General features: G+C 38.5%; 1 protein-coding gene across 1 annotated transcript in view; it reads right to left on the bottom strand.

The window, feature by feature from the left end:
* The window catches only part of ACER3 (alkaline ceramidase 3), a 179,979-nt gene that overhangs the window by 52,962 nt on the left and 100,228 nt on the right, over positions 1-26,789 (bottom strand). Inside the window, exons 4-6 of the mRNA XM_082660808.1 lie at positions 15,458-15,510; positions 12,961-13,042; positions 4,548-4,583 (exon numbers count right to left, since the gene is read on the bottom strand). Of these exons, the coding sequence (XP_082516934.1) occupies positions 4,548-4,583; positions 12,961-13,042; positions 15,458-15,510 (171 nt within the window). The remainder of the gene's footprint in view (positions 1-4,547; positions 4,584-12,960; positions 13,043-15,457; positions 15,511-26,789) is intronic.

The raw sequence follows: 26,789 nt of genomic DNA on the forward strand, positions 1-26,789 counted from the left end.
CATAAGTCTCATAAGGCAATGTGGTCTATTGGTAAAAACATAGTTTTTGTAGGTATATTCAGAATTGGTTAAAAATCTTAATTCTGCCCAAACTATACAGCCTTCTAATCCATCCTACATACAACTGCCAGAATTATCTGAAACAGATATTATAATCTTATGCCTCTGTCAATGGCAAAATCATAAGTTTCAAACTCTAGCATGACAGCCAGTGATTCACAGTTTGGTTCCAGCCTTCCTTCTCTTCTCATGTTCTGCAGGATCTCGTATTTAGCACAGGATTTCCCAAACAGTGCCCCAGAATACCACCGTGCTGAGAGATATTAAGAAATATTCAATAAAAAAGGGTTCCATGGTCAAATAAATCCTGCTCAAATGTCATTTCCTATGTGAAGCCTTCCTGAAATCCTTCTATAAAAATTACTTAATCTCTTTTTATTCCCAAAGTACTTCACTTGTATTTGACTTCGGGCAGTTTTTTGAATTGATAACTGAATTGAAGTTTACTTAAAGTAAACCACAGCTATACCTAAGTTTTACATATTCAGTCTTCACATTTTTCCAAGTTCATTATTGCACAAAAATCTAAATAGTATTTTTCATTCTTTTGAAAAACATCTGACAATAAATTAGATTCCAAAGTAATCTGCTATAATGACATATCATATCATAAAAGCAATATGGGCTTTGGGGGAAAAAAAAAAGATCTGGTTTCCATTTCCAGTTCTGCCACTAACTAGTTGAGAAACACTGGGCAAATGACTTAACCCCTTCTGACTCTCAGTTACCTTACCTATAAAATGAAGATAATTCCTAAACAGGTTTGTTGATAGTTTGGTAAGATAATGAGTGAGTCAATCTATATAAACTATATGAAAGAATATATAATATTTAGCACATAGTAGATACTAAAAAATGTCATCTTCTTTTCCAAGTGTGCTTATACAGTAGTTTCCTTCTACTCTAATTTGTAATAAAATGGCACAAATGAAACATAATAGAATTTTTAAAAATCTACTTAAGTTCCTGTTTTTCAAATTGTTTACATAGTGTTCTTTCTTGCAAACCTTGAAGGTCAAATTAGAAGGGGTACTAATAAAATACTGGTATGTCATGTCTAGAAACAATCTTTCAGAGACATCTACTTTGGCAAGAAGATTTTAAGCAACAGTACTCTTTGAGACATTAGATGAGATCTCATCTGAGACATTCAACTACTGATTTGTCAATTAGCTACTTTAAGAGGGTTCAATAACTTCTTAAATGTTCTTTTAGTCTATTCTCATGTATGCTTTTCTTTTTGTTTTCTTTCTTGAGATATGCTGGTGTTTCTATTGAATGTGACAGCTATGTGATCTGAGTATCATCCTTTGCAAGGCCATCAAAATGAATAAATGGCATTTGGTTCTCTTTGGGAGATATTTGGATCACCTTGGATTTAATACAGTAAAGTAGAACTGTTATCAGTATATTCTCCCTCAGGGAAGCTAATCTGGTTAGTAAGACAATCATCCTTGTTGTGACAGATACTTTTAATTGTACTATCGCTACTTATCTCTCTAGCTCAACTCAAATATCTCCTTTTAGAAGCTTTCCATGATCATCATAGGCAGAAATTTATGCACATCTTACTAAGTACTTTTAGTATCACACAGTGTTAGTATGTTTATTGCCTTGTGCTTTGCATTACCTTAATTATTTTTATATAATCCTTGTGAAATAGTACCTTTCCTTGTTTTGAATATTTTACAGATGAAGATACTGAAGAATAGGTACAGCAAGAAATTCGTTGGTGGATAACAAAATGGCAAGAAATAGAGATTCTGAACTTCAAGAAATCAAAGTGGTAAGAAATCAAGATTCCAGTCTTAATCAGAGCTCCTTTAGATTAGACCACACTGCTTTTCCTTCCTTTTCCATTATTTTTAAGATCTTGAAAAATATTGTAAATCTTGGCACAAATTTCAAAACAATTTTCTACTTACAAATTCTAAAACAATTTTTCTAAGTTTCTACACATAAAAATATCAAGTTACCTGAAAGAACTGAAAGTAATACTCCAAACTTTGACAATTAGAAGATTCTCAGAAAAAGAAGTTCTCTTTTCTTAAGAATGATACCCAGAAAATAATTAGGGAAAGATTTTTTTTTAAGCCTTAAGTATAAATATCAAAAGAAAGTATCAATTCTAATTACTTTGCAGACCAGCATAGGATTAGATTAGACATTTGAAGCAAAGGTTTCTTTAAATAAAACTTTACAAAGCAGCGAGGAATACTATTGTATCAAACTAGTGGGCTATTTTCCTTAACTTGTTCTTCAGTACTAGAGTAAGTAATAGTTTAGCTACACACACTAGGTGTATTTTGTAATCCTATTTTGAGTCATCTAAACAGACAGACTGTGCCCTTGCCTACATTAGTACTACTTTTACATGTTTATTACAAAACGTATATACTACAAATACGTTTTTACAAGTCAATCTTCCTGACCAGATACTGAGTTCTCTGAGACCAGCAGCCATGTCTTATGTGCTTTAGTATATTAATATTAGTTAACATTTACTGAGTGTTTTACTATGTGCTAAGGTTTAAATGCATTATTTCATTTAATACTCAGACAACTATAGGAGATTATTATACCGACTTCAGAGATGCGGTCTATGAGCTCTAAAAGAGCAAGAGACCTCATTATTTCACTCACTTGTACATCTCCTGTGCCTAGTACAGCACTGGGCATACTGAAGGCACTTAAAAAGTGTTTGCTGAATAACGAGGAAACCAAAGCTCAAAGAAGTTAAGTAACTTATCCAGAGTATACTGTGAATAAGCAGAGAGACTAGTTTGAATCCAGGTCTGCCTCACTTTGGATTTTAAAGTCTGTGCTCTACTGCCTCTTTATTTCCAAATTCCAGCTCAGAATTTGGTAATGAGAAAGTACACAGTAAACACCTGATGAATGAATGTCTTACCTTCAGATTGCTTATCTACTTCACCCTAGCATTCCTTTACTTCTTCACTTCCCTATCCTGATTTTTAATCTCTAAGCCTAGGATATAAGCCATAGCTATAAGTTTTCATCCTGCCTACCTTCCTATCATACACAGATATCTAAGTATCTTCCCTATACACAGAGAAGAAAATATTTATTACTGGAAAAACACATGGAAGTTGCAGCATGAAAAGTTATATGAACAGTTTGTTCCTTTTATTACATAAACACAGTGTCAAATAAGTCAAAAACACAAAACAGAAAACTGAATGGTAATAAACTTAGAAAACTTAACTCAAAATTTCCGAATTTTGTTCTTTTGTGGTTATTATTTTTCTTCTTATAAAGGCAAATAAGAAGTTTATAAAAACTGAAGTATTCTTCACGTAAATAAACTTCATTTTTTACAGTGTCAATAAATATTTCTAATAAAGGGGTAAATATATAATGACATCACTTCAAGCTATAATAAACAGGAAAGTGAGGATGCCCCACCCCCCATAATATCTACGTTAGTACATCTACTTTCAGCTGGCCTATGGAAAAAAGCAAGGCACAATAACGTGGATTTGGAATTTATTTCTTCAAGAAACAGATTTCAGGTGATATTGTCTAGTTTAAGTTTAAAAGATTATAGGAACATTTACCTTTTTATATAAGCACAAAATATTCTAAAAGTACAAGGCCTCTAATCCTCCTGAAATGTGTGCCTGTTTGTATGCTTATTTAGTTATTTATCCTTTATCTATCTACCTATCATATCTATCATATCTATCTATCTATCTATCTATCTATCTATCTATCTATCTATCTACCCGCTTTGTTAAAAGAAGGATGACAGGGGTCAAACAAATCTAGTTACAGCCCTGGCTCTGTCCCTTAATAACTGTGTAACTCTGGGACAAATTACCTAGTATCTCTGAGCTCATTTCCCTTAAAATATAGACAGTAATTCATATTTTGTAGGACTGCTGGGGAGATTAGGGTCTATGTAGTAATAAGCATAGTGACCAGGCACATCATAGCACTCAATAAATAATAGCTCTCTTTATTTAGGGTCTGATACTTCATTTTACTCTGGCTTCATTCTAGGATGCACTTAAGTTATTAATCTCATACCAAAGTTTCCTATGTTTGTTTCCCTCAATATAAATAACCGTCCACCTCAAAAAACTACTTAAAATATGTTAGATTGAACATTCCTTGAGTATTTTCCCCTTATCTTTTCTAGAAAATAATGTCATAAAAAAGACTGTTTACATGTGCATGTGTATAATGCTTCCTGGTTTTTTTTCTGCTTATAAGAGCAATGTTGCACCTGCATGACTATCTACCAATAGCCAGTGCGGCCTGGGCATTGACTATTCTTGGTGTATTCCTATTTTGCTTACATGTGCTTCTGTAGGAACTTGTTTGTAATCTCTGTTTTAAACACTGTTCTTTCCTAAAACATCTACCATTTCATTTACAGAAGTTGTATATGCATATAATTTACTAGAAAAGGAAAACACAGGCAGTGTTAAATAATAAAATGTGTAATAATTTTTAAAAATTACCTGATGGAATACAGGCTCCTTTACCTTAAGGTAAACCTGAAAAATATTAAAAGAAATACATGTAAATGAAGTGCATTACGAAGGGGAAAGAAAACCTATTCCTGCTACTCTGGTCTCCTGCTTCCCTAGTCTTGCTTCTTAGATCTGACTCCAGCCATATAAAACCAATCTCAGATTAGGTGGCATGCCACAAAAGGGCTGTTACCTACAGGTGGGTGTGCCCCAGTGCTCATTACATCATGGTAAACTAAATGTTTCAAAGCTGTTGTGGATTACTCTGGCCTCTTGGCCTCTGCATCAGCATCAAGGAGAGGCAGAGATGCGTGGATAACTCATGAGGGCTGAAGAAGTTATGCTGACAATCCCTGCAGCAGATCTATTCTACAGCAGCAAGAATGCTGGACTTACAGACAGGAGCTAAATTTTAAACTGCCACTTACTTGCTACATGCCTGAGCAAGTCACTTAACCAAAAGACTCATTTTTCCTTATCTGGATAATGGGAATAATAGTGGTGAGTAATAATAAGCCAAAATATGTGCAAGTGTTTAGCGCATAATATGTGCTAATAGGTGAAAACATTTAAAACAAATTTCTTGTCCTTTCTTCTGCTTCTGAAAACCTCTAATTTATTCACCTAAATACACGAAAGTTACACAAACCCTAGTTTTAGGCTCCAGTGTCATGTGGGTGATTAAGTTCAATGCCTCTTTACTGCATGCATTTATTGCCCTATAAGAGTACACCTTTAGGGACTTCCCTGGTGGCGCAGTGGTTGGGAGTCCGCCTGCCAGTGCAGGAGACATGGGTTCGAGCTGGGGTCTGGGAGGATCCCCCATGCCGCGGAGCAGCTGGGCCAGAGTGCCACAGCTGCTGAGCCTGTTCTACAGTCCGTGAGCCACAGCTGCTGGGACCCCTGCGCCTGGAGCCTGTGCTCCGCAGCGGGAGGGGCACTGCAGTGAGGGGTCCGCGCGCAGCAGCGAAGACCCAATGCAGCCCAAAATGTATTAATTAATTAAAAAAACGAAAACCAGTACACCTTTAAAATGACATGGTAGAGAGGAGTCAAAATTTAAATCATAACCCTGAAATGACTCCCATCACATGCAAGACAAAGTCCAAATTTCAAAGTCTTCCATAATCTTGCTCCGGCCTTTCTGCTTAGTCTTATTCCTCTCCTCTTGTCTCTTTCTCATCCTAGGCTCCAACAAATATGCTAGTTTCATGCTTCTGTATCTTTAAACATGCTGTGCTTTACTTTGTTCAGAAATTACCCCCTGTTGCTAAACACTCATCTTTCCAGATTCAGCTCAAACTATACCTCTTTCTTGAAATCTTTCCTGACTCCTTCTCTGCTAAGCAGAATCCATCACTCATCCTCTTTACCTGACTGTCCATATATAAACTTTACGGCATTTATTAGTTTGTTTCTCTCCCCTACAAGGCAATAATCTTCTTGACAGAAAGGACGATTCTTACATCTCTACAGCCTCATTTAATGTAGTGCTGATCTCATAAATTTTATGTAATTTTATCATTTGTCTACAGAACTTCTTATTCCTGGAAGAAGTTCCCTCACCACAGCAAGAGATTATTTCCTTGAAGCACCCATAGAGCTTTAATAGTAAGATGTGTAGGGGCTACCCTAGTGGCGCAGTGGTTAAGAATCCACCTGCCAATGCAGTGGACACGGGTTCGAGCCCTGGTCTGGGAAGATCCCACATGCCACGGAGCAACTAAGCCCATGAGTCACAACTACTGAGCCTGTGCTCTAGAGCCCGCAAGCCACAACTACTGAAGCCCTTGTGCCTAGAGCCCGAGCTCTGCAACAAGAGAAGCCACGACAACGAGAAGCCTGCGCACCGCAACGAAGAGTAGCCCCAACTAACCACAAATAGACAAAGCCTGTGCATAGCAACGAAGACCCAATACAGGCAAAAATTAAAAAAAACAAATTAAGTAAGATGTGTAGGAACATTTATATAACTCTAAATTCAGTAAGGCAGAATGCTTTTAATCTCTGAAATTTGTTATTTCAAAATACGAATTTTCCTTTACATAATTTCAGATTCTCATTACTAATAAAAGAAATACAGAAGGGCATGCCTCTTAAAAGCATTTTTTAAGGCAAAAGAATTATGGAGTCCTTGCTATGTGCCAGGTATTAATTCTTACAACTAATGTGAAATGTATGCTATTATTAATTTTACAGATGAGGAAAACTAAAGCAGAGAGTTACCTCTCTCTTTAGTAAGTTACCCAAAGTCCCACAGTTATTAAGTAACAGTGATGGTCAAAACTCAGATATGACTGACTCCCAAGCCTAAGTTTTCAGCCACATCAGCTCTTAACTTACAAAGGTAAGTTGTCTTGACTCTACCACCAATTCTCCATATACATTTGGTTGGTCAGGAAAGTCACTAAAACTCTCTGGACATTAGTCTCTTCTTTTATATAGTAACAAGACTTCCTTTCACCTCTGAAATTCTAGGACTCTTTCCTGATTAACAAGTATGTATGCAAAGGACTACGCAGGGCAATGCAGAAACATAAGGAAATACAATCTCTTTGCTCTTTCAATCTTTTTCACCTTCTCAACTCACTGAAATCTAGCTTCTGCCTTCATCAATCTGCTGTGGACAGTACCCTCATTAAGGTTACTTGGTCTTTTTTATGGGTCAAACCTCAATTTCATTTTATTCAGCCTCTCAGAGGCAACTGGTACCCTTTCTAGAAACCTCTTTGTACTCTGTGACATCAAGCTCTCCTGGTTTTCCTACACCACTGATTACCTCCTTTGTTGGCTCTATCTCTTTCACTTGACCCTCAAGTGGTCAACGTTCCAAGGTACAGCATGGTGACTATAGTTAATAATACTGGACTGAATACTGGAAATTTACTGAAAGAGTAGATTTCAGGTGCTTTCATCACACAGACAGGAAACATTAACTATGTGATATGTTAATTAGCTTGACTGTAGTAATATTTTCACTATGTATATGTATATTAAATCATCATGTGGTATACCTTAAATGTATAAATTTAAATTTTTATTTAAAATGTTGATTCTTATTGAATTCCTTAGACATTATAAAATGAGACATTCTCATTTTATCTTTTTAAATTTTATGTTTTTATAAGTAGGTCCCTGTTGGTTACCCACCTTAAATACAGCAGCGTGTACATGTCAATCCCAAACTCCCAATCTATCCCTCCCCCTTAAAAAGAATTTGCATATTGACAGGTTTTAAATGTCAAACAGACAAATCAATTGTAACTTTTAGGGTATAATATCATAAATGCATATTCTTTTGTTTTCACTGAGAATAAAAAGCCCAGTGTAACAAAGGGTTTGTATCTTTTCTTTTTTAACATCTTTATTGCAGTATAATTGCTTTACAATGTTGTTAGTTTCTGCTGTATAACAAAGTGAATCAGCTGTATGAATACATATATCCCCATAGCCCCTCCCTCTTGCGTCTCCCTCCCACCCTACCTATCCCACCGCTCTAGGTGGTCAAAAAGCACTAAGCTGAGCTCCCTGTGCTATGCAGCTGCTTCCCATTAGCTATCTATTTTACATTTGGTAGTGTATATATGTCAGTGCTACTCTCTCACTTGGTCCCAGCTTACCCTTCCCCCTCCCCGTGTTCTCAACTCCATTCTCTACGCCTGCGTCTTTATTTCTGTCCTGCCCCTAGGTTCATAAAAACAATTTTTTTTTTTTTTTAGATTCCATACGTATGTATTAGCATACGGTATTTGTTTTTCTCTTTCTGACTTACTTCATTCTGTATGACAGACTCTAGGTCCATCCACCTCACTACAAATAACTCAATTTCGTTTCTTTTTATGGCTGAGTAATATTTCATTATACATATGTGCCACATCTTCTTTATCCATTCATCTGTCAATGGACACTTAGGTTGCTTTCATGTCCTGGCTATTGTAAATAGTGCTGCAATGAACACTGTGATACAAGACTCTTTTTGAATTATGGTTTTCTCAGGGTATATGCCAAGTAGTGGGATTGCCGGGTCATATGATAGTTCTATTTTTTGTTTTTAAAGGAAACTCCATACTGTTCTCCATAGTGACTGTATCAATTTACATTCCGATCAACAGTGCAAGAGGGTTCCCTTTTCTCCACACCCTCTCCAGCATTTACTGTTTGTAGATTTCCTGATGATGGCCATTCTGACCCATGTGAGGTGATACCTCATTGTGGTTTTGATTTGCATTTCTCTCATGATTAGTGATGTTGAGCATCCTTTCGATCTGTATCTTCTTCGGAGAAATGTCTATTTAGAACTTCTGCCCATTTTTGGATTGGGTTGTTTTTTTGATATTGAGCTGCATGAGCTGCCTGTATATTTTGGAGATTAATCCTTTGACAGTTGCTTCGTTTGCAAATATTTTCTTCCATTCTGAGGGTTGTCTTTTTGCCTTGTTTATGGTTTCCTTTGCTGTGCAAAAGCTTTTAAGTTTCATGAGGTCCCATTTGTTTATTTTTGTTTTTATTTCCATTTCTCTAGGAGGTGGGTCAAACAGGATCTTGCTATGATTTATATCAAATACTGTTCTGCCTAGGTTTCCCTCTAAGAGTTTTATAGTGTCTGGCCTTACATTTAGATCTTTAATCCATTTTGAGTTTATTTTTGTGTATGGGGTTAGTGTTCTAATTTCATTCTTTTACGTGTAGCTGTCCAGTTTTCCCAGCACCACTATTGAAGAGGTTTTTTTCCCCTCCACTGTATATTCTTGCCTCCTTTATCAAAGATAAGGTGACCATATGTGTGTGGGCTTATCTCTGGGCTTTCTATCCTGTTCCATTGACCCAGATTTCTGTTTTTGTGCCAGTACCATACTGTCTTGATTACTGTAACTTGGTAGTATAGTCTGAAGTCAGGGAGCCTGATTCCTCCAGCTCTCTTTCTCTTTCTCATGACTGCTTTGGCTATTTGGGGTCTTTTGTGTTCCCAAACAAATTGTGAAATTTTTTGTTCTAGTTCTGTGAAAAATGCCATTGGTAGTTTGATAGGGATTGCATTGAATCTGTAGATTGTTTTGGGTAGTATAATCATTTTCACAATGTTGATTCTTCCAATCCAAGAACATGGTATACCTCTCCATCAGTTTGTATCATCTTTAATTTCTTTCATCAGAGTCTTATAGTTCTCTGCACAGGTCTTTTGTCTCCTTAGGTAGGTTTATTCCTAGGTATTTTAGTCTTTTTGTTGCAATGGTAAACGGGAGTGTTTCCTTAATTTCTCTTTCAAATTTTTCATCATTAGTGAATACGAATTCAAGAGATTTCTGTGCATTAATTTTGTATCCTGCTACTTCAGCAAATTCATTGATTAGCTCTAGTAGTTTGCTGGTAGCAGCTTTAGGATTCTCTATGTATAGTATCACGTCATCTGCAAACAGTGACAGCTTTTCTTCTTCTTTTCCGATTTGGATTCCCTTTATTTCTTTTTTTTCTCTGATTGCTGTGGCTAACACTTTCAAAATTATGTTGAATAACAGTCGTGAGAGTGGGCAACCTTGTCTTGTTCCTGATCTTAGAGGAAGCGGTTTCAGTTTTCACCACTGAGAATGATGTTGGCTGTGGGTCTGTCATATATGGCCTTTATTATGTGGAGGTACGTTCCCTCTATGTCTACTTTCTGGAGAGTTTTCATCATAAATGTGTGCTGAATTTTGTTGAAAGCTTTTTCTGCATCTATTCAGATGATCATATGGTTTTTATTCTTCAATTTGTTAATATGGTATGTCATATTGATTGATTTGCATATATTTAAGAATTCTAGCATTCCTGGGATAAACCCCACTTGATCATGGTGTAGGATCCTTTTAATGTGCTGTTGGATTCTGTTTGCTAGTATTTTGTTTAGGATTTTTGCATCTATGTTCATCAGTGATATTGGCCTCTAGTTTTTTTTGTGACATCTTTGTCTCATTTTGGTTTCAGGGTGATGGTGGCCTTGTAGAATGAGTTTGGGAGTATTCCTCCCTCTGCTATACTTTGGAAGAGTTTGAGAAGGATAGGTGTTAGCTCTTCTCTACATGTTTGATAGAACTTTTCTGTGAAGTCATCTGCTCCTGGGCTTTTGTTTGTTGGAAGATTTTTAATCACAGTTTCAATTTCACTGCTTGTGATTGGTCGGTTTATATTTTCTATTTCATCCTGGTTCAGTCTCAGAAGGTTGTGCTTTTCTAAGAATTTGTCCGTTTCTTCCAGGTTGTCCATTTTATTGGCATATAGTCGCTTGTAGTAGTCTCTCATGTACGTCTGCAGTGTCAGTTGTTACTTCTTTTTCTTCTAATTCTGTTGATTTGAGTCTTCTCCATTTTTCTCTTGATGAGTCTGGCTAATGGTTTATCAATTTTGTTCATCTTCTCAAAGAATCAGCTTTTATAGTTTTATTCATCTTTGCTATTGTGTTCATTTTTTTTCATTTATTTCTGTTCTGATCATTATGATTTCTTTCCTTCTGCTAACTTTGGAGTTCTTTGTTTTTTTTTTTTCTTTTTTGCGGTACGCGGGCCTCTCACTGCCGTGGGCTCTCCTGTTGCGGAGCGCAGGCTCCGGACACGCAGGCTCAGCGGCCATGGCTCACGGGCCCAGCCACTCCGTGGCATGTGGGATCTTCCTGGACTGGGGCATGAACCCGTGTCCCCTGTATCGGCAGGCGGACTCTCAACCACTGCGCCACCAGGGAAGCCCTGTCGATGTATTTTTGATGTATTTGTGGGGAGGAATGTGATCTCCACATCTTACTCCTCCGCCATCTTGAAGGTCCCCCGCAAGGGTTGTATCTTTGGTCATCATAATGGTCTATGCTATCTCTGTGCCAGTTCATCTATTCCCACATTTCTAGTACTACCTATAACCTGACAACTACCAAATCCACATCTTTAGCCCAACCTACTTGTTAAGCCTCAGATATCATTAATGTCAGGCACCTCAACCTCAGCACATTCCAAAGTGAACTTATCTACCCCTACCCCATGACACAAACCTACTCATTATCTTTCCTGCAAAATCTGTTCCTGTTCCAAGTTGCCTGTCTTGGTTAAGGACTTACTACGTACTCTGAGGACCAGGCTATAAACTGAGGAATCATTGTAGACAATTCCTTCTTTTTACTCCATTTCTACCCCTTTCTACTTACTGGGTCACAAGTACCATGGATTACTTATGACAGTTATTTTACTTCAGTCTGAGTCTCATATCTTGCCTAAGCAAATGCAAAAATCCCTAGGTCTAGGCTCATACTCCTCTAACCCATCATCCATAATCATGTCTTTCTAAAACATGTATCTATAGATGTTTTCCCTCTACTTTAAACCAATTAATGGCTCCATGTTACCTTGAGGATAAAAATCCAAATTTAAACATGGTATATAAGAGTCTTCATAATCTGATATTTGTCTGATTCACTACACTTGTTCACTCCTCACCACTTAACTTTGATCCAGTCATATTAAATCTCTCCCAATTCCACTGGCAGTGATGATTTAATGAGAAAATAAATGTAAAGTACTCAGTAGAGTATCTGGCACATACTAAGCACTTAAAAACGACAGTTCACTATGTGTTCCAAGATTCTAGGCCTGTGAACAACATAATGGTCTATTTAGAAGTGCTTCATAACACTCTTACCCAGGGGCCTGGTGAACTCCTAATCAATTAAAACCCAGCTCAAGTACACCTCTCTGCAGCTTTCTTTGACCCACTCAAGCAATTCATTAATCCTCATTTATCTCATCATCATATAACTGTTTTTTACCTGTATGACTGCAATTATCATCTTTCGATCCAATTCTTTGTTTACATGTTTAAGTTCCCCACTAGAATGCGGTCCTCAAGCATAGTGACTGCTTCTTAGTCATCTTTGTATTTTCTACTGCCTGATATGGTAGATTTGTGATAAAAGCTTGTTGAAATTAATATCTCTTAATACAAAATGTAATTCACTTGAGGAAAAAAGCGCTAGGGTAGAATCAGAAGTGATTGGCTATCTCAACTTATTTGGAAAAGGTTAACCATTAAAAGAGTCACACTAGGCCCTACGGAGCAGAGCCAATTTCTTTTTTTAACAAATAGGAGGTAATATGTGAATCCATGAAGAAAAGTTAATTGTTTTCCATTGCTAGTAAATATTTGCCTTTTGACTTTTTCCCCTTCTGTAAAAAAAAAAAAACCCAGATATTTAAAGAAGTTGTTTCAACTTTTTGTTGAGAAATAACACCTAAACAGGAAACAAAGGGGCAATATCTATAAGTAAGTTTTGTGTAGAAATATTTCAGTATGAACAACATGAAGCAAACATTAGAAGCAAAATGTACCAAACTCCATAAATGGCTAGTTTACTTGCTTAATCTGTTAGAAATAAAATATGACTTACTGTGGTTACTATTAAACTGAACAGAACTAAAGTAAAAAGCAGATGGTAGTTTACAGAGTTCTTTGTCTTGAAACATTCAAACCTTAAAAAGAAAAAAGAGAGAGAAAGAAACTTGTTTTAGAATATATAACTAGGAAAACAAATAGAACACTGTTTTACCACCTGTATACTTGCCCCTGGGTCTAGTGATGCCTATCATTTCCTCTCAACCACACACTCATCTTAGAGAACCCACACTGCCTACAGCCTCCAAGAGGCTATGGGGACCAGGAGTAGATGCCTGACTTAAACTGGGCCAGTGAGAGGCTCTCTTCTGAAAATTTGGAGTTTGGGAGCCAGAGACTTAATCAAGTGTAGAGAATCAACATAGAAAGCTGTGTGGACACAAGGTCTGATGCTTATATTTGGGCAACTAACTTGAAGTAGATGAGTGAGCAGAGAAGTAATCTGCAGGAAGAGAAAAAGAAAGCAGATACAAAGACTTGAAGCCATGTGGAGAGGAAGGAATAGATAAAACAGGGAGGGAGAGAGAAGTTGCCCTTCCAGTTCTGGTGAGCTGGACTTCCTGCTATGCCATATAATTCCCTCATGTCCTTATAGTAAATAAATCTCTCCTAAATCAACTGGCTTGGGTAGGTTTCCACATCTTGGAACTAATGATCCCTGACTAACGCACACTGTCACAGAAAATATCACTCTACTACAATTGTCTCTTTGCTTATCTGTCTCCCCAACTAGACTGTGAATTTTCTGTGTGCAGGGATAAAATCTTTTTTTCATATACCTAGTCACTAGGAAAGTCTGACACAGGAAACATTCAGTGAATAAGTAAATATGAACATATATTTGGCTATCAGCTAAGTATCCAACCTTTGAACCTATGTTTTGTATAAGCAGCAGGAGAGTTCTCTCAGTTTACTAATTAACAGGAATTGGACCCAACTCCTATTTCCCTATCTGTAAAGAAAGGTGGCTGGAAAGTAATGGCGATCATATATTGAAAAGAATCAGATAACCATGCATAAAGGATTCAGAGAAGTCTTACTAGCACTAAGACCTTTTTTATCTTTAAATTCTGTGACTTGATGACTTTGTGTGTGTGCATGTTGTGCTTGATGGTTCTACCATATTGCTTCATTTAATGAGACACATAACCAGACTATTTGAGAGGGATGTTTTTGGAACAAAACATTAACTGAGGTAAGAAAGCAGTCATCTTCTGCTTTCTGCTCTCCCTTTCTTGTAGTACTTGTCTGGGTACTTTTTAAGTATCTGCTCTCAGCTTTGTCTCATGTAGGTACAGGTACATCAGGACATTAGCATATCAGTGCTCGCTGTTACTTTATTTTTCTTTTAATAAATATAGTTTTGACAGAAAAGATAGATCAGTAAACAATGTCAAGGAGAGCAAAGACCTTAGCCTCAGTCTTGAGGACAGCTTTCAGAAAATGGTGCATGGGATTTCCTTGTTTTTGATCTTGTTTTCTAAATGCCCAAATCTGCTTGTCCACAGATGCAGACTGTGATAGGCTGATGACTTATTAAGAAGAGTCACCTGAAAATATTTTTCTAGATCGGGGTGGCAAGCTACAGTGCAACAACCAATTTCTCAACCTAAGCCTGTTTTTGTAAATAAAATTTACTGGAAGACAGTCACACCCATTGGTTTACATATTATCTATGGCTGCTTTCACACTACAACAGCAGAGTTGAAGACTTGCAACAGAGACCACAGGCCCAGAGAGTCTAAAATAATTACTGTCTGGCCCTTTACAGAAGAAGTTTCTGATGAGTTCTTTTAAATAATATATTTTTTCAAACTATTTTTATTTTTATGTATCTTTAGAAGATATTCTTGAGCTAGCAATGATGATCCTGTTGAAAAGAATCAGATAACCATCACATAAGAGGTTCAGAGAAGTCTCAAGAATTAACACTAGAAAACAGAAGGTATATTTTAAAAGTTAAGTTTATTAAACTTCTAGTTCAATTTCCAACTGTGACACTTACTAACCGCATGACCTTAAGCAAGTCACCTAAGCATAAGCTCTGCTTATATTCTTAGATAAAATGGGGACAATACCTATTTATCTTGCACAACTGTGAGAATTTAGAGATGATTTCGTGTGCTGCCCAGCACAATTACAGGTACAAAGTAGAGAAATGTTATTATGGCATAATATATAAAATGTTTACCTAAATTTTTATATATTCATAACTCAAGGAAAGGCAAATTGTGTAAGTTAATCTTACTTAATTTAAGTAAGATTCTATCTAAATTGGCTATAAGGTTTTGAGATCAAACAAGTTCATAAACAATATTATTATAACTTCCCAGAAATTATACTCTACATTGAAATCACAAAAGTTACAATCTTCTACACTGTTACAATCTCCCAGTAATACCACTGGATTAGTTATATTACATAATTCCCTATGAAGCCAGCAAGAATTTAAAAATGTATCAAGCGTATGAATTTTAAACATAAATACTTACATGCAGTATACAAATATACAACAGCTGTAAATCATTGGGAGTTCATCCAATAGCTGTAAGAAACAAAGGTAACAGGACTTGAATATTGTAGAGCTGCAATTATGCGAATCCAAAATAAAACATCAGAATGATTAAGATGGTCACCTCTTATTATCTGATATCTTTTACTAATTCTCATATATTTATCATCATCTAATTTATTCTCAGTGTGTATATTTAGTTTATTGTTTTTGAACAAAGAAGCTTACCCACCCATCTGTCCTAATCTACACACCTAAGTAGGATGCCTGACTCACTGGTCAGCTTGGATCATTCAGTATCATAAACCATGATAACATGCCTCCAGGAAAGAATGATGTCCACCATCTATAGGTAATAGGTCCTATCGGTATTCTTTTGCGTTTTCCCCCCATCCTACAGCACCTAAGATAAATAAAATGTTCAGTCATATACATAAAAAGAGATAGAAATTGTTGGGGAAGTCAGTTAATCTAAGTGATGTCTAAGTATGTCTCTGAAAAATAATAATATTATTAGCAATAATAACAGCTATAGCTATTACATATTAAACTACAAGCTGGACACTAAGTGTCCAGCTACATGTTGTGATAGGGTATTTCTAATACTTAAACCAATCCTATAGAATTTATTCACTAGATATGCATTTGATGAATTCTTTAATAATATATCTACTATGTGCCAGGCAACATGTTAGGGGCTGAGGATACGATAAAAACAACACATAATCACTGCCCTCAGGGAATTCACAGTCTAGTGAGGTAGAGGGAATGAAAAACATGTGATTAAATACACAGTAAAGATTCCAAAAAAGGAGGCACAAAGAAGCCAGAAAAGGTGGTGGCAGGAAATGAAATGATGGCAGAGAAAGGCATTCTAGGAAGAAGGAAGAGAATTTATGCAAAGTGATATATTCTAGTAAATTATTGGAATGAAAATGACAGCATTTGTGCAAGGTCTTATGATTAAATGTGTCACATTTATTATTTCATTTAATTTTCACAATTCTAAGGTAGGAACTATTATCTACATTCCAAGATGAGAACACTGAGGCTTACAAGGTTTAAGTAACTTTTTTTTTCCACATCTTTATTGGAGTATAATTGCCTTACAATGTTGTGTTAATTTCTGCTGTACAACAAAGTGAATCAGCTATATGTATACATATATACCCATATTCCCTCCCTCTTGAGCCTCTGAAGATCACATGCTTATATGCAACAGAGCCAGATTTTGAACGGACTCCTCTATATTATGTTGCCTCCAAAACCAATCATTTGAATCACCTTCAAATGTTCAAAAAAACTGGTATAATATCATGACTTACTGCAGGTAAATCTACCACCAGTTTTATGATATACAGAAGATTCCTTTATTTAAAGTTTTGAACCAGGATCTAATGACTTTACACTAAACACCTGGGTCTTTTGTGTTGCCACATAAATTTAAAAATTTTTTGTTCCAGTTCTGTGAAAAATGCCCCTGGTAATTTTTCTTTTTTTTCTTTTTTTTTTTTTTTTTGGCAGTACGCGGGTCTCTCACCGTTGTGGCCCCTCCCGTTGTGGATCACAGGCTCCGGACGCGCAGGCTCAGCGGCCATGGCTCACGGGTCCAGCCGCTCCGCGGCATGTGGGATCCTCCCGGACCGGGGCACGAACCCGCGTCCCCCGCATCGGCAGGCGGACTCCCAACCACTGCGCCACCAGGGAAGCCCGTCACTGGTAATTTGATAGGGATTGCACTGAATCTATAGATTACCTTGGGTAGTACGGTCATTTCTAACAATATTGTTTCTTCCAATCCAAGAACATGGTATATCTTTCCATCTGTTTGTGTCATCGTTAGTTTCTTTCATCAGCATCTTATAGTTTTTGGAGTACAGGTCTTTTGCCTCCTTAGGTAGGTTTATTCCTAGGTATTTTATTCTTTTTGATGAGATGGTAAATGGGATTGCCTCCTTAATTTCTCTTTTTGATACTTCATTGTTAGTGTATAGATGTGCAACAGATTTCTGTATATTTATTTTGTATCCTTCAACTTTACCAAATTCACTGATGAGCTCTAACAGTTTTCTGATGTTGTTTTAGGATTTTCTATGTATAATATATCATGTCAACTGCAAACAGTCAACATGTGATTTTTGAGGGGACACAATTCAGTCCACAGAAGTGTGGCAGTATGTTTCAAAATATAAATTTTATTATTATTCAAGTATGGTGAAGCCAACAGATCAGGAGATGACTGCCACTGAAAAGGAATTCCCTGGCGGTTAGGACTCCATGCTTCCACTACTGGGGGCCCAGGTTCGATCCCTGGTCAGGGAACTAAGATCCCGTAAGCCATGTGGCATGGCCAAAACAAATAAACAAGGAAGTAAACAAAATAGGAGGTAAAAATTAAGGGGGAACTTTACCCGTTAAAAAAAAAAAAAAGATAGTGTGTTATTCACAGTTCCCAAAAGGAGGGGGCACGCCATGCAATGCAGGACAGCATAGGAAAGCAGCAGGGTCAGTCAGGAGGCAGAAGGAGCAAGAGGAAAAGTGTGGGCAAGACCCTTTATTGCGGTTTCCTTAAGAAAGGCAAGGCAAGGGAGGGTAAGCAGGTTTAGAACTGGCTACTTTGAATAACTTCAGGGGGCCCTGGGGTATAGGAGCTATCTTTAGTTATCTGGTACCTGGCTCTGGGGTGATTAGAGCAGAGGAATACTGCCTCCTGGAGTGTAAGATGTGGTTTAGAGAATGGGCTCTGGATTGGTTAGTTTGCATATGAAAGGCACAGACCAGGTTGAGTTGTTTGCTGTATCTAAGAACTGGCTATCCCTGGGAGGGGCAGTCTCTTACTAATCAACGAGGACCCAGATGCTAGAACATCAAGAATACATAAGGGGTAAAACAGGAATAAAGACACAGACCTACTAGAGAATCGACTTGAGGATATGGGGAGGGGAAGGGTAAGCTGTGACAAAGCGAGAGAGTGGCATGGACATATGTACACTACCAAACTTAAAATAGATAGCTAGTGGGAAGCAGCCGCATAGCACAAGGAGATCAGCTCGGTGCTTTGTGACCACCTAGAGGGGTGGGAGAGGAAGGGTGGGAAGGAGGGAGACGCAAGAGGGAAGAGATATGGGAACATATGTATATGTATAACTGATTCACTTTGTTGTAAAGCAGAAACTAACACACCATTGTAAAGCAAGTATACTCCAATAAAGATGTAAAAAAAAAAGAATACATAAGATAATATAGTTGTTATGAACTGAATGTGCTTGTGTCAGACACAAATTCATATGTTGAAGGTCTAACCCGCAATCTGATGGTATTTGTAGATGGGTCCTTTGGGAGGTATTAGGGTTAGACGAGGTCATGAGGGTAGGGCCCTCACGATGGGATTAATGCCCTTCTAAGAAGAGACACCAGAGAACTTGTGAGAAGGTAGCTGCCTGCAAGCCAGGAAGAGAGCTCTCACCAGACCTGACCATGCTGTTACCCTGATCTCGGACTTCCAGCCACCAAACTATGAAAAAAATAAGTATCTACCATTTAAGCCACCTACTCTATGGTATTTTGTTATGGCAGCCCGAGATGACCAATAAAGTAGTAAATATTTGGTACCAGATCAGGTACGTGTGGAGAGTGCTCTGAAGGGAAAAAACACGGATGTGGGATGACTAGCTAGGAGGTTACAGAAGTCAGACTAAGCAAAGTTGCTACCTGGATTAAGGTAACAGAATTGGGAATAGACCTCGGTGAACAGACTTGAGAAATATTTAGGAAGTAAAATAAACAGAGATTTGTGATTGATTTGACATAAAGGTGAGGCAGAACAAACTCTCAAGGATGACTCCCAAGTTTCTTGCCTAAACACTTCAGTTGATGGTAAGCATAGTTTACTGAGATTGTGAAAACAGACAATTACAAGAACAATTTTCAACGTGTTGAGTTTGAGGTACCTGTGAGACAGCCAAGTGGAAATGTCAATCAGACAACTAGAAATACAGATCTGTAGCTGAGAAGAAAGGTCTGGACTCCAGATGTTGGCTGCTTTTCTGTTTATTTGTTTAAAGAAACTAAATTGAATTAAGCAGATGTTAAAATGGCATGGATTTTAAAATCTGGTTAATATAAATACAAAAGTCTTACTTCAGAACCATAACTAGCAAAATTATGACTGGTAAAAGAACACAGAGTTCTAGAGTGGGGTCGGGTATGTGTTTGAAGATGAGCCTGGAGAGGTAGGCAGAGGCCAGATCACAAAGCCTGTGGTTTAAATTCATGCGCTTGAGCTCTGGAAAGTATTAAAGAGGTTTAAAAAGTGACATGCCATCTGAAGAGCAAGGACTGTATTCATGCATCTCATCCCCAACACTCGCACAAAGCTTAGCAAACATTGCTAAAAGAATGAAAACAGGAAGAGTATTTCTATTCCAGCGTGACAAAAGGATAGGGGAGGCAGGGACACCAATTAGGAACCAGTTACAGGAATCTGGGTTGGAGATGATGGATTAAGGCAGTGGCAGTGGAGACAGCTAGAGGTAGACGTATTTAAGAGTTACTACAGAAGTTGAAGCAAGAGTTATTACAGAAGTTGAATCAAGAGTTTGTAGAGGCGAAAAAAGTAGAAGAAATTAGAGATGAATCATGGGTTTTTGGTTTGGGCTTTGGGTGTAAGCTGGTTTCATTTACTGAGATAGGGAGCAAAGGAGAAAGAAGGGTAGTATTTATAACCAGAACATCTGCTGTTAACATTATAAAGTCTGACTTAGCTTACATTACCTAACATTTACGCTGTTTTCGTTTCTGTATTATAAATAAAGTTATAAGTGAACAAAACAGTTTTTTGGGTTTTATTTTCTAGGATAAATATATTTATTTCTACTTGTGAGAAATACATGAATACATTCTTTTTTTTTACTAGCATTTTTTCCTAACATCAAACATATTACATGCTCAGTATAGAATACATAGAAAAACAGAAAGAAAAAACTAAGAAATTACCTTCAATTTTACCCTCCCTGTGATTATCAATAACTGTATATATCAGTTAGTGAAAGCAAAAAAGAATGAGTTGAATGAGTGAACAGATGAAAAGAAAATCTGGGCGAAGTCTCCTAAAAACTTAAAGTTCCTACCACCATCAACGCAAGATAAAATCCTAAAACAGGTAAAGGCAACAAAAGAATACAAACCAAAATGTGGGTCCTAATCTTGTTCCTAACTTCTAGTCAGATCACTTTCCCTCTCTTGGGCTGTTCTTCCATTTATAAAATTTATAGATTTGGACTAAATTTCAAAAATCTCTTTTAACATTAAAGTTCTATGATTCTAAATTGTTCTTTGGTACCTTTTACCCCTTATGTGAAGGCCGTCTGCTCACTCCTGTTATCTCTACCCCTTCTCTAATGCTGTCCTCAATCTCACTCCCAAATGTATTGCTCTTGGCTGGCTGCCACAAGAATGTGACACATTAATCAAGAAAAAGGAGTTAGTAATAGCTTAAAATGTTACCCTCCACAGGGGCACACATAATTTAACACTACTTACAGGAATGAATCACTAACAATGAATCAATAATGGTGGTTTCAAACATTCTGACTGATTGAAGAAAAAGGAAGGAAACTAACATTTATTAAACACTTATTTAATAGATCCTATTAAATAAGGATGTCCTTTCACATATGCCAACCAACTGATCCTCATAATACTCCTACAGGCATATTAGACCCATTAGACAGATGAGAAAACTAAGGCTCAGCAAGATTAAGTGGCATGTCCATGCTCAAATAGCCAGTAAACTGATAGAATAAGAACTGGAGGGGCTTCCCTGGTGGCGCAGTGGTTGACAGTCCGCCTGCCGATGCAGGGGACACGGGTTCGTGCCCCAGTCTGGGAAGATCCCACATGCCACGGAGTGGCTAGGCCCGTGAGCCATGGCCGCTGAGCCTGTGCGTCTGGAGCCTGTGCTCCACAATGGGAGAGGCCACAACAGTGAGAGGCCCGCATAACGCAAATAAATAAATAAATAACTGGAACCCATGCAGCAGCCACCCAGGAACAATAAATCTGATGAAAATACCATTCAAGCTCCAAATCATTCTGAAGACAGCACTCTTAATATCTGCTTGTGCTCAGTTTAGGCAGGAATAAAAAACAGGCCTCCAATTTCCCTACAGCTACAACAAGCCAAGTTCAGGCTGGTGAAATGGTTCACGGACCACCAGAGGCAGGTAAGTGGCAACACTGCCATTTCTTACTTTGCTTCAGTGATTGTGCGTAACAAATGATGGCCTAACACTGTTGAGTCAAATTTATCCTGAAAGGAGACAGGACAGGGAACCTGCAAGAGATATCCATGATCATGTTATGTTTAGATTAAAGAAATGGAGAAGCTATTTAAAGAAATCCTTCGATACTGATGATTCCCCCCTCCTCCTCAATCATTGGGAAAATGGGTCAAGTGTCATTTCTGCCACGTTAGGCAAGCACATAAAACCACCATCGTGTAGACCAAAGGGGGAATGAAATAAGGCATGTGTAAAATTTGTCCATGAAGTTGATAAAGCAGTATGATAATAATGATAAAGCATAGTGTCAAAGATCTCAGGATCAAAGGCCATCTTGTCCATCCAAATGCTATGTTACCTTGGTGACAATCTTGCCAACTATTAAGTTTACATGCAAATCAAAGTGTGTCCCACCTCTGCTCAAAATACAGGTTAAAATAATGGTTCACAGGGGATAAATTCCATGAGGCTTTGATGCGCCTGTGGTTAGTTCCCCAAACCACATCTCCTGCCACTTAGTTCATTGCCTGCCTGCTCAATAATGTAACAAATGTTAGCTATTATTACTGGTAGAACTGTCACCATAATCACCACATCCTCCCACTCCAAGGCTACAACCATAATGTACTACCTGCAGGGCTCTGAGAAGCCAAACGTACTCTCACAACTCTGTGTGTTCTAGTTGGCCTGGCAAATTCCTATTCATCTTTGACAATGCAATTCAATCATGTGTCTGAGTCTTTTGTACGAAACCCCTTTTCTGACCTCCCCGCCCTAATAATCACTTTCTCTTTCCAATCACTGTATTCACTGGCATATTATCTTCATTCCTAGACCACAGATTCCTTGAAAGAAGGATTATATAATCTTTACCTATGCATAACTGTTACCCAGATACCAAAAAAATTTTATTGAACTAATGAAAGTGTTTGTCTAGCCTATGCTTGGGTACCTCCAGGGACAGAGGACTCCAGATCTTCTAAGGCAGGCCTTACTACCTATGGGCTCAGAAAAATTTTCTCCTATGTTGAGCAAGATGTCTCTTAGTCTTTAACCCCACTAGGACCACAAAGAATAAACCTGGTCCTCTTCGACGTGTCAACACTTAAATACTGATTTGTAAAACATTTATGTTGTGTTATGTGCCAGACCCATGGGATAAGTAGAGGATACGCCAAGGTCAAGCAGAGAGAGTCCCTGCTCCTCGGGAACTCACATTCTGATAGAGAAGTCAGACACATAAATATACATAAAATAACACTGATAAGGGCAAGTAATAGTGATACATGGAGCATGATATGGAAGAACATATGAGGGGTACATATGCCACCCTGGGGCCATGGAAGGCCTCCTAGGAGAGCTGCCACTCTGCCTGAGAGTTTAAAGGACAAACTAGAATGGAGAGAAAGCCTGGTGTGTACAGCTGAGTGGGGGTAACTGAACATGTCTTCTCTTCTTCAAGCTAAACATTCCCAGTTCCTTCCCCTAGTCAGGTATCATGACTAGATTTTTAATTCTTTCACCATTCTGGGGTCTCTCATTTGAATACATAGCCAGGTCAGGCCTTAGACCTGAATGCAATATTCCTGTCATGATCTGATCAGTGCACAGCAGGGGAGTCTATCCGCCCCTCCCCACCGCCCCGCCTCACTCAGATGCCTAGTCTTGCCCGACAGCTTGTCTCAGCACATTGATCCAGCTGTTTCCTCATGTATGGAAGAGACACACACTAACTTCCAGGGTAAACATTTTAGGACTAGTGGACAGCAAGAATGATCCTTGAGATTTTAAAATTTAAGTCTTAGGGCTTCCCTGGTGGTGCAGTGGTTGAGAGTCCACCTGCCGATGCAGGGGACGCGGGTTCGTGCCCCGGTCCGGGAAGATCCCACATGCCGCGGAGCGGCTAGGCCCGTGAGCCATGGCCGCTGAGCCTGCGCGTCCGGAGCCTGTGCTCCGCAACGGGAGAGGCCACAACAGTGAGAGGCCCGCGTACCACAAAACAAAATAAAAATAAAAATAAATAATAATAAAATTTAAGTCTTAGAAAACATGTGTTAAGGGAATGTCAGAGAATACTGCATGCACAGGATCAGACTAGAAGCTTTGTAAATTTTTCTGGTTATTTGTCACTGTATGAAAACCTCCCCCCCCAAACTCAGCAGCTTAAAATAGCAATATTTACTTTACTCATTAATGTGTGTTTAAAGCAGGGTTGGGAAGGGAAGGCCCATCTCTACTTCACTCACTGTGAGCTGGGATAGCTCAAAGGCTGCGGACTGGAATCATCTACAGATTCACCCACTCAAAGTTTTGGCAGCTGATGCTGGCTGAAGTCTGGGGATTTCAGTGAGGTGTAGCAAGAATACCTACACGTGACTCTTCCAAGTGGCTTCTTTACAATATGGTGCTGGGTTCTGAGGGTAAATGTCCCAGGAAGACTAGGCAGAAGCTGTACTGCTTTTTATGACTCAGTCTTGGATGTCATATAGCTTCAGGTCTACTATAGTCACAATCCTGCCCAGATTCAAGGGCAACAAACAAGAGATTCCACCTCTTGAGGAGAGTCAGTGTCACCTTGTAAGGAAAGCAGGTGGGATGGGATATATGGGTGTGAACATCTTTGGAAAATAAAATAATCTTGCCACATAAATAAAACTCAAAACTGAGTTAAATATCCCCAATAATAGGAGGCAGCCTGCTTTAGGATGAGGGTATTCTGATCGGCTTATTAGCATTACTATTCCTCCAAATAAACTTTGGAGTCTTTTAAAGTCTCCTTTCTTTACAACAAACATAAACATGTACTGTCCTTATCATAAAAGTACTTCTTATTTATTGTAGAAAACTTCCTAAATATAGAAATGCAGAGAGAAAGAAATATAATTGCCTGTAACCCCACAAACCAGGGGTAACTACAATTTAATATTTCAATAGAACTCTTTAGTCATTCACTCGTGTGATTAATTAAATGTCCTTCCTTCCTCCCTTCCATGTATGCTTTTATCGTGCATATGTCAGCACTATTTTATATGCTAAGATAGAGCAGTATTTAAGAGAGGTGAGATACCTGCTCTCAAGTTTACATTCTAGTAGGGGAAAGTGCAAATAAGATAATTTCGAATAGCAATAAGTGCTATGAAAAACATAAAGTAAAAGAAATTCACGGAAGGGACTGCTTTACATAAAATGGTCAGAGGAAGCATGTCTGAATAGATGTCATTTGTATTGAAGAATCAGAAGGGACCAGACATGCAAAAATTTGCGATAAAAGTATTGCAGGCAGAGGAAATAGCAATTACAAAGGGCATGAGGTCTTGTCTGAAGAACAAGGCCAGTGTGGCTAGAATGTAGTGAACAATGCAAAGGAATTGTAAACACTGAAGCTGCAGAACTGGAGCCTGAATGGATCACGTAGGCCATGGTAAAGAATCCGGATTTCACTTTAATGCAAATGGATGCCTTGGAGAGTGGTTTTTATCTTTTTAAATTTTATCTATTTTTGGCTGCATTGGGTCTTCGTTGCTGCGGGAGGGCTTTCTCTAGTTATGGCGAGTGGGGGCTACTCTCTGTTGTGGTGCGTGGGCTTCTTGCGGGGGCTTCTCTTGTTGTGGAGCACGGGCTCTAGGCGTGCGGGCTTCAGTAGCTTCAGCACGCAGGCTCAGCAGTTGTGGCTCGCAGGCTCTAGAGCACAGGGTCTGTGGCACACCGGCTTAGTTGCTCTGCAGCATGTGGGATCTTCCTGGACCAGGGAGGGCTCGAACCTGTGTCCCCTGCATTGGCAGGTGGATTCTTATCCACTGCACCACCAGGGAGGTCCCCCTTGGAGAGTTTTAAGCAGGAGAATGACATGATCTGATTTAAAGTTTCAAAGATCATCTTGGCTGATTGCAGAGGCAATGGCTGACTACTGCAGTAGTCAGGAAATGGGATGGTGATGCCTTACACTAAGGTAGGAGTAGTAAAAACAGGGAGAGTAGGCAGATCCAGGTATATTTTAAAAGTAAAACCAGAAGAAGAGATTAAATGTGAGGGATGAGGGAAGGAAAGAAATCAGGGATGAGTCTAGGTTTTTGGCTTCAGCAAATGGGTGGGTGATGGCATCACAGGGGAACACCAGGAAGGAACAGGTATGGGAAAAGAAATAAAGAATTATATATTGCCCATATTAAAGGTTGAGATTTCTATGATATGTCAAACATACAATTGGATACACAAATCTAGAGCTAAAAGGTTAGGTCAGAGCTGAAGATAGATGTTTTGAATCATCAGTATATAGATCACATTCAAAGCCATGAGATTATATAAGATCACCTTGGAGAGAATACAGAGAAGGTGGCCTAGGACAAAAGAGTAACCAGTGAGGTAAGGAAGAAAGCTAGGGGAATTTCCTTTTCCATAAACAAGGAAAACTGGGAAGCCAAGACAAATGTTTCATGAAGAAAAAAGCAAACAACATGTAGAATGCTACTGAGAGGTCAAATAAGAAGAATATAAAAATGTGTCTATTGGATCTGGCAAGATGAAGGTCACTGTTGACCTTGACAACAGCAGTTTCTGTGAAGTGAAGGGAAGAGATGCCTAACTGGGATGGGAGGGAAAGAGAGGGAGGTGAGTGGAGAGAGAGAGGAGATAATCAAATGGTTCTGATGTGATAAGGAACTGAACAATGACTCAAGAGCTAGGGCTGGACACAAGGTCAATGGCGGAATAATTTTTAAAAGATAGGAACTGTTTGAGCATGTTTGATGCAGATGGCAGTGACTGAATGTAGTGACTTCCTAAAGACTGTGGTAGAGCAAGAGACTGCGGTGGGGTATGTAACTGCAGGAGTGAAGTCTTTGAGTAGGAGGGAGGGGGTAAGTTTAGAGCCCCGGGAAGGGGACACTGGCTTTGACAGGATTTGATACATTTTTCCGTAATAATAGGAGGAAGAAGGAGGTGATAGAAAGATGAGGGAGTTCTTGGCTGATTCTGTCTATATTCTCATGAAATACTGAAGAAGATATCAGCAAGGAGAATGGGGTATGAGGC

The sequence above is a fragment of the Grampus griseus genome (genome assembly GCF_964374135.1).
Source record: "Grampus griseus genome assembly, chromosome: 8".
In the NCBI taxonomy this organism is placed as follows: Eukaryota; Metazoa; Chordata; class Mammalia; order Artiodactyla; family Delphinidae; genus Grampus; species Grampus griseus.